This window comes from Drosophila subpulchrella, chromosome 2R, assembly GCF_014743375.2.
Source record: "Drosophila subpulchrella strain 33 F10 #4 breed RU33 chromosome 2R, RU_Dsub_v1.1 Primary Assembly, whole genome shotgun sequence".
Lineage (NCBI taxonomy): Eukaryota > Metazoa > Arthropoda > Insecta > Diptera > Drosophilidae > Drosophila > Drosophila subpulchrella.
The window spans coordinates 3,104,492-3,112,814 of NC_050611.1; the positions used below are offsets into that span (position 1 = coordinate 3,104,492).

At 44.0% G+C, this 8,323-nt stretch overlaps 2 protein-coding genes across 7 annotated transcripts; one reads left to right on the forward strand and one right to left on the reverse strand.

The window, feature by feature from the left end:
- The first annotated feature begins 1,888 nt into the window (after positions 1 to 1,888).
- On the forward strand, positions 1,889 to 6,012 carry LOC119549906 (dentin sialophosphoprotein). Of its 6 annotated transcripts, none has more exons than XM_037858221.1 (9): positions 1,889 to 2,111; positions 3,468 to 3,693; positions 3,757 to 4,106; positions 4,167 to 4,418; positions 4,478 to 4,610; positions 4,948 to 5,043; positions 5,146 to 5,439; positions 5,563 to 5,637; positions 5,697 to 6,012. In XM_037858221.1, exons 2-9 carry the CDS (start codon positions 3,468 to 3,470, stop codon positions 5,885 to 5,887), a joined length of 1,617 nt encoding a protein of 538 aa, XP_037714149.1. In that variant the 5' UTR covers positions 1,889 to 2,111; the 3' UTR covers positions 5,888 to 6,012. The 6 variants fall into 6 exon arrangements, with proteins under 6 accessions (XP_037714149.1, XP_037714148.1, XP_037714150.1 ...); XM_037858220.1 differs by having other exon boundaries at positions 1,890 to 2,111; positions 3,464 to 3,693; XM_037858222.1 differs by having other exon boundaries at positions 1,890 to 2,111; positions 3,464 to 3,693; positions 5,563 to 5,641; positions 5,697 to 5,887.
- Positions 5,994 to 7,970, reverse strand: LOC119549907 (probable cytochrome P450 12b2, mitochondrial). The gene is made up of 6 exons (XM_037858227.1): positions 7,872 to 7,970; positions 7,666 to 7,789; positions 7,354 to 7,600; positions 7,182 to 7,298; positions 6,698 to 7,124; positions 5,994 to 6,641 (listed from the first exon to the last, which is right to left on the reverse strand). Exons 1-6 carry the CDS (start codon positions 7,968 to 7,970, stop codon positions 6,039 to 6,041), a joined length of 1,617 nt encoding a protein of 538 aa, XP_037714155.1. The 3' UTR covers positions 5,994 to 6,038.
- Positions 7,971 to 8,323: the final 353 nt, after the last annotated feature.

Sequence of the window (8,323 nt, forward strand, 5' to 3'; positions counted from 1 at the left end):
ACAAATGAAAGAACTTTTTCAATGCTTAGATATTTGAACAGGTGTTATTGTACGAAGGTCAAACATATGTATGTAGGTTAAACAAATATTTGGTAAAATAAATTCACAAATGTATTTATGTACATAAGACTGTTATGGTTTACTTATGTTTCTATTTGTTGGTACCCTGCTTGTTTTTTAATGAATCTCCTATTTGTTTGTTTATTTTTCCACAAACATCTTAAGCACCCCATTGCTGGGGTAAAATTTATGCGCAAACTAATTTAGCCAAAGCCGCACTCAACCCGCATAAAAATAGCTGGCCAAATTGTGCGGCGTTGGCTTTTGAGAGCGACTCAGCTGAGCCGCTCGAGTGGCAGCATTCAGCCACACATACCCCATATACCACCAGCATCAAAGGGAGTTGGGGGCGGGTCCTAGGGATAGGGGATAACGGATTACGTGAGGGCTGTTTAAAAAATACAAAAATACGACACGGGGGCAGCTGTCACAGGTAGAAATTCGCGCTGGCTTCGGCCAGGTGTGCTTGGTGGCTTATCAATGGCAATCGTGGGAGCCAAACATTTTTATTGCGCCCAAACACTTACACATCCTGACTGCTGTGAGTGTGAGGTCACCCAGACAAGTGCATTTGAATTCCGCCACTACATCCTCCTGGCTCCTCGCTTTTTCGAATTTCCCCGTTGGCTGCTGGTGTTCATCGTGATTTTCCTATTTTCCCATTAAACCCTGGCACTGCCGCTTTGCATTTGCAGTTGGCCAAATAATTTTTCACAACACACTGCACACGGTTAAACTTTTCCTGCTTTCCTGCCTTTATTTTAGCAGCACACACACGCGAGATGAATGGCTTTTCGGCGGGGCAAAAGGGTCGGGAGGTCCTTCCAGAACTTCGTGTGGGGAGAAAGGGGGAGCGGGAAGTCCCTATGATTTTACACAGAAACGCGCGTTTAGAGTGAGCGAGAGGGGGAAACGCTCCGCAATGCCGTCCGCTGCCGTGGAGAGTTTTCGCGCAACTGAACGCTCGCCAAGAGCTTTTCCGCGCTTGCTGGGCTCTGGAAGCTTTCCCGCCGAGCACACTGAAAAATTGAGTGGAAATCGGTCGAGTGGCTGCTCAAAAGTGCCGACGGGACGAAGGGTCCTTCAAACAGGGTAAACAAACCAGGTAAACACGATTGTCATTGGTGACTGGCTTTAAGCCCAATAAAGTGAAGCTTTAATTTGCTTATCCCTCAATTAGGATATATGGGCTTTTATTTAATTTCCTTAAATGAAATTATAGTTTTCCGTAGGCTGAATACGAGGTTATATTAAAATGATTTCATTTATATTTTAAAGTTAACCAAAAGTACACCATTTTAAATTTTATATTACTATCTATTAACCAAAATATCATCAGTTTTAAGTAATTCCATTGCTTAAGTATAAGCCATATTTGCTATTCTCTAATCTACTCTAAACTAAACGTTGTGGTATTAATTAAAAGTGATTTCTTTTATAGATTAAAAACATGGTAATAAGCTAAACTCTTGTTTACCCATTATTGAAACGGTAAAGCTATAATACTTACCTCACAGACTTATATTTATAGTATAGTGTAGACTTCTTAAGTTGAGTTCTTAAGTTAGTAAACCATTCCTTACATACTTATTCCTATTAAAACTCCTTACTATCCACATCACTCTCTATCATAAAAGATCTCAAACTTCCTATAAACCATATCTTGAGCGATTGTGACAAGAAGAGGGGCAGTGAGAGCGAGAACTAATGGAAGAGATAACGCTCTGACAGATGACCCGATTGCTAGTCCAGGGAGCCGATTCCAAGCCCGATCGCCGGCTCAAGTCGCCGGCGGTTCGAGATCTCAAAATTCCCGAAACGCTGTTCAGTCTGTCGGGAATTGTGCAGCCGGAAGCTTGGAACCGAGATCGTTGGTCCCCAAAATTTAAGGCGGATTTGGAATAGTGTACCATCAAAGTGCTCCTAACTATCCAAACCCTTTTTAGCATCAAAAAACTGTAACTTTCGAAACTAGCGGCTGGATCGAAGGTTTCGAGAACCCAAAAATAGAATACTTAAAAGTAGCGCCGAAGGGAAAGTATAAAAGACCGGTAAGTGGGCATGCTTTAGTCGGCCTCTGCGCCTAGTCCGCTGATTCTCGAGCGCCATTATTGCAGGAAAGCGAAACTACCGTTATCAGTTAGACTTCCAGTGCCTTGCACTTTATACTTTCGCTCTCCCCTTCCTCATCACCACCTCCTTCTCCACTCGTCGAGAACTTCTGCATTTCCATCTCGTTACACTATCCAACAGGGACTTGCTCCATTTCAGTCCACTGCGCCATGTGTGTGCGTGATTTTAATGTTTTTAATTTTGCATTTTATGGACGGCCGATACACTTTGAACCCGAAAACAAATTTTTGTGATAATTTTATTGAGGATTCGCGTACTTTCTGGACGATGCAATAAGCGCTATAAATATAAAATAAATGAATGTTATGCTTGTGTAATTTTATATTATACGCCAGATTTCTGTCATCACGGCCAGAATAAGAATGGGAGCTATCAACAAAATGGGGAGCATTTAAAAAGTAATTCATGCGAACAAGTGTGACCGAACGAGGAACTAACCTAGCATTTCATTGGGTTCGTGATAGGGACTGTTCTCAAATCACTAATAACCTAACTAATAACCTCACCCACACAGCGATTGCGAAAGTTCCGCGACGGAGATCTTCCGTAATCAACGCATGGAATTGGAACTATTCCTCCAAGTGGAATCGTACAAAGTTCAGATGATCTAATTTTTATATACTTAATTTGTTTTGATTTTTTGTTGCTGCTTCTGCCTAGGTCTGCTTAATTATTTGCCGTTAGTCATTGTCGGCGGAAGACAGTAGGTACTATATAGCGGCTATAAGTTTTGCCAGACGGCAGCAACAAAAAACAAAAGCGATCCTCAATCGCAAACTCAAACAAGTGCGAAGTTGCGATCCGCTCCGATAAGCGATCCACTTTCGGTTCCTCTGGCAGACGACCTCGCATCGTCAGGTTTATTAATACGGTATTACTTATTCTCCGGTTGTTCAGTCGCTAATCACGCGGCAATCCCGAATTGTACGGATACCTTAATGGCGGCTTTAGTAATTGCCGGGAATTAAATCGCCATTAAGGGGAATATATTTCGAATTATAAACGAACTTGCAAGATAAGAAACGAGATTTGCCTAAAAAATATGTTGATTCACGGTAATAATGTTCTAAAATGTTTTTTTCTTAGTGGTTAACGAAATTAATTAATATCCTAATATTTAAAAAAGATATTAAAAAAAAATAAAAAAGTTGGAAAAACAAAGTATACTACAGCCTTTTATGTCAGCTAGTCCAAATGTTAGGAAGTATTAGTTGTCGACTTGAAATTGTGTATCAAACTCAAGAGCAACATAATCTTTTCTGTTAATTAGCAAGATGGCACAGGAGACGAAGACGGTGGCGGCAGCCAAAGATCAGAATCAGCGAGACCATATCGACGAGGATGAAGTCAGCGAACTGACCAAGTCGCGCAACTTCTACGACCTAATTCGCGAGCAGGCAGAGCGCTTTTCCAGCACGCGATTTGGCCAATTCGTGATTGAACGGGCGGATCGAGCTCTGGTGATGATCGAGGATACGGCCAAGTGGAGTCTGCCGCAAGGTGAGCACAAGTCCCCCCATAGGCCAATGATATATTATAAGATCTCCCGCTTCTCAAATACAGAGAAATCTGCTGCTCCCTTGGAACGCCCTTTGCCATGGGCTCCCTTTCTGATGCTCATCATCCTGCTGCGACTCACTCGCATTTGGTTATCGGTGGGCGCCCTGATGATCGGCAATGGTCCCATATCCCCCTCGGACATGGTCTACTTCATTCAGACCCGACGTCGCAAGTTGCGGGCCATCCGAGTTCATGGCCTTAGGGTCATGAGGCATCGCCAGCAGGAGGTTTCCTACGGCAGCGGCAAGGGTCTGAGCCAGAAACTTACCCAGTGGTTTTCCCGGGCCATGTGCCGTCCAGGAGTTCAGCAGGACAGCAGCAGTCGTCGGGTGTTTGTGCGCCACTCGGAGCAAGTTAGTTTACCGGGGTTCCCAACGGTTCTAGAACTACTAATCGACCAAATATTTCTACAGGGACTTAACAACTCGGTGGTTGTAAAGCGCCCGCGGGAGGAGGACTCCAATGCCGATGCCCATCACAACCTAACCATCGATCAGATGCTGGCCAAGTACGCCAATGACAACTCCGAGGATGACTCCGACTTTGTGCCCGATGAGGAGGATGAGAGCAGCAACAGCAGCAGCAGCAGCAGCGGGGACAGTGATTCCGAATCCGGCTCCGGCGATGAGATCAGTGCCGGCGAGGTGGAGGAGCTCATCGATCAGGTGGGATATTACCAAGCCTCGTTACCCGCACTCCATTTAACAAAGATTTCTAACCATAGGCCAAGAAGAAACCCGCTGAAGCAGTGGTGGAAAACGGAGTTCACAAGGCCGAGGAGAAGGAAAACGATAAGGGAAAACTGAACGTAACGACAACCAGCAATGGCAACAACGACAAGGAGCAGGCGGAAGTTGGTAATGGACATTGAACTTGAACATTATTAAGACTCTCGTGCGTAGCCCCCTAAGTCTAGGTTAACTCCAAGTATCGATTATCGATTTAAGCGTAGATGAAAACTGAACTTAAAACGTTGTCATGAAATACAATACAATACCGATACAAACAATCCTCCCCGAGAACTCGATTCAGTCATTTCCGTAGATCATCCATCCATTTGCGGGCCCGAACAAATTCGAAACTTACCATCCAAGCCTCTAGTGAGTTTGGCCCCTCGTTTCATTTCCTTCCCGATGCCCTGACCTCGAATCTTTCTCTGTTTCTCCCCCGTTTCCACCCGATTGATAATGCCAGCTCCTGCAAAGCCGGATGAGGAGTGGAAGTCTTCGCCGGGACACATGAGTGCTGCCATGATGAACACCCGACTCTACAATAACACCGCCGCTGCAGGTAACTCACGCGAGAATCGCTCCATGCGGTCCCAATTAACATTTTAACGTTAGTATTCTGTCTCTGTTTCTGTTACTCCGTGCATGTGTTCAAACACAACAGCCGCTAAAGAACCTGAATCTGAAACCCCATCCGAACCTCCATCCCAATCCCAACCCGAAAACGATGAATCAGACGAAGACGAGGACGATAGCTGCAGCACCAGTGGCAGTAGCCAAACCGGGAGCACTGTCTGCCAAGGGGATAACCAGGCCAATGAGACCCAGCCTGATACCCAAACTGAACAGATCCTCGAGGTTGCCGCCACACTAACCGCCTCAGAACTATCCAACTACCCCACTGTCAACACCCTAACTCCCGCCACCTCCTCCGAAGACATATTCTATAGCCCTATCGGTGGGTTCTTCACTAGTACTCCTAGTTGCATGTTGCTTGTATCTATATATATTTCAATCTTTCTTTTATAATATATATTTGCTCAGCTTGTCTCTAATAGGTGTATTATTTATCCCCAATCAGGTTCACCCACTTGCTTCAATACTAGCCTAGGAACCCAGGCTCTCCTCAAGAGGGCCAGCATCCAATCCGTCCTGGGCAAGTAATTAAATTGTATTTTACATATTTAAACTGTCTAATATCACTGTGATCCTCAGCCCACTCCACGCCCACTTCGGAGACGACAGATCAGCCACCTGAAGAGGCGAATAACTCAACACCCCAAACACCTGCAACCGAGAAACCCCAGACTCCGAAAGAAGTCCATCCACAAAACCAGCAGCAAAATCAGAAGCAGCGTCAGCGCAACCATTCCCACCAATGCTACCGTGGACGCAATCGGCGCTAGTCCTTGGATCCACATCCTTGTCATATCGCTCGATTTTCCTCCTAGCCAGTTACCTTTTTTTCTAATTTTTTACATTCCCATATTGTTAGTGAATACTGCGAGTAAATCTCTGAACTTAATCGGAAGTCTGTACTTGAGCTTAGCATATATATCACATTGAACCACCGACTGGCTCCAGTTTGAAGCGAATGTCCCCGCAAGGTGCCAGGATAATGGTGCTTTCGTATTGCAGCGGAGTTTCGGGCAGCCAGCTGACCTTGTAGTTCCGAAGAAGTCGCACCAGAAGCGTTTCAATCTCCAGTTCGGCAATCCTCTTGCCCGTACAGGTGCGGGGTCCGAAACCAAAAGGCAGGTATACGAAGGAATTGCGGGATCGAGCCTCTGGACATGCCTGGATATCGGCAGCTAGGTCGTACTTCAACCAGCGTTCGGGTATAAAATCAGCACTCTGGGAAAAGTACTTTTCGCTATTCGACAGTTCCAGCACTCCCATGAAGACTCCAGTGCCACGGGCCACTTGATAACCCGAGAGCACTAGATCCTTAGTCGCGATGCGGAAGTTTCCGGGTGTAATAGAGGTTATCCGCAGACCCTCCTTAATGCAAGCTCGCATATAGGGCATGTTTTTGGTATTCTCATCAGTCAGGGAATCCTTAGTGTTGGGCAGCAAACGAAGTAGTTCTCTACGCAACTTATCTTGCTTTGAGGGGTTGCGAGAAAGGTGATAGAGGATCGTAAGACAAGCTGAAGAGGTCTAGAAGAAAGAACATGTGGAAAAAATTGAGTTCCATAAAGTAGTCACTCGCTTACCGTATCGATTCCAGCCATTAGCATGTCCATTACCATAGCCACAGCTACTTGCTTGTTATGTTGGAGCAGCTGCTCTAAAACACACTTGGTCTTACGATTATCATTGTTCCCAAAACTTTTCATTGCTATCTCTATGTAGTTTGATGTTATCGCGGTGATATCATCGTATGTTTTCAGGAACTTCTTAAAGCCAGGTGTTTTATAATATGGCCAAATTGAGGGCTGCACATCGTACCTTAAGCTATAGTTAAAGAAGTCACCCATATGCTTAGCCAGAAGAGCGGCGTTAGGATCTGGCTGATCACTTAGTAATCCCATGCGGGTATTTAGGGCCACGAAGCTAATGGACTCAAAGGCCCACATTTTAACCTCATTATGAAAGTCTGCATTTAGGGTGTGTGTTTCGGGATTCCTTTGAGTTTCCAATCTAAAGAGATAAAAATAGCTTAAATAGTTATAATATAAGTAGGAATGTAGCACCCACTTGTCTATAAACTCCTTAGCGATCTGGTCTAGTTGCGGTAGGTTCTGCCGGACATTTTGCACCTTCATAAGAACCGGATTCACCTTGTTGCGAGTATCAGCCCAGGCCTGACCTTGACTAAAATAATTTTTTATAGCAGATATGATATTTAAGAAACTACGTTTTAGCGTACTCTGATACCAGGCCAGCAACGCCTTTAAAAATATCGGGTCTGTGGACCCTGCGATAGTAACTGAAGCTCTCCAGACCTATTCGAATGGGCCAAACGCCCTCGTTGCGGTAGGTCACCTCAAAGTCATCTGGGTTGTACGTAAATACCACGTTTGGTTTTCCCATCATTCCAGGAACGCGGTAAATATCCCCATACATCTCCCTCATGCGGCGGTTCATCTGAATCAAATTTGTGTTGCGTAGTACTCCTATAAATCCAAAACCGTTACATAGTTTATAGAAATCCCATACAATAGTTTGGATCAACGAATACCTCCTGGCATAAAATAAGACAACATTCGCATAGTGCTGGGACCTGGCATTTCTCCATAGGGCTTAGCCTGTTGCCATTTCTCATCGTTGCGAGGCGGCGAAGTGTCCAACCATTCCAACTGGGCCTGCGAAAATGGACATATAGTAATTGTTTGTAAACAAAGTTTCGCTCTTCCAAAGCTCTTGCTCTTTTTGTAAATTGATTACCTGCTGACTGAGTACTCCACCCACTGATAAATTCCTAACAAAACTCAGCTGACTTTCTGCACCATGTCGCTTTATAATTGCTTTATAAAATTTCCACATTTTTAAAAGTATGCTTAACTGGTTTTAATTTGTATATAATACTTATATACTATAAAAGCGTGTATTATTTTAAACGAATAAAAATTAGCCGGGGCTCGACAGCAACCGGTGGCGACTGAAACTAAAGTGAGAGAAAAGTATTGAGCTAGCCAAGCTTTTACTCTTGAAATTAGAAGGCAGAAAATTATAGCTTTTTGTGCACTGTAAAAATCTTAAGAAATATGTTAAATTAAAAGTTAATAGATTACACATTTATCCAATTTTGTAAATTTTTAGTTATTTATCAAACGAAAATGGGATATTTCTCAAAAATTTGCTTGAATATTTAGTTTGATGCCTAAGACCAAAAATAA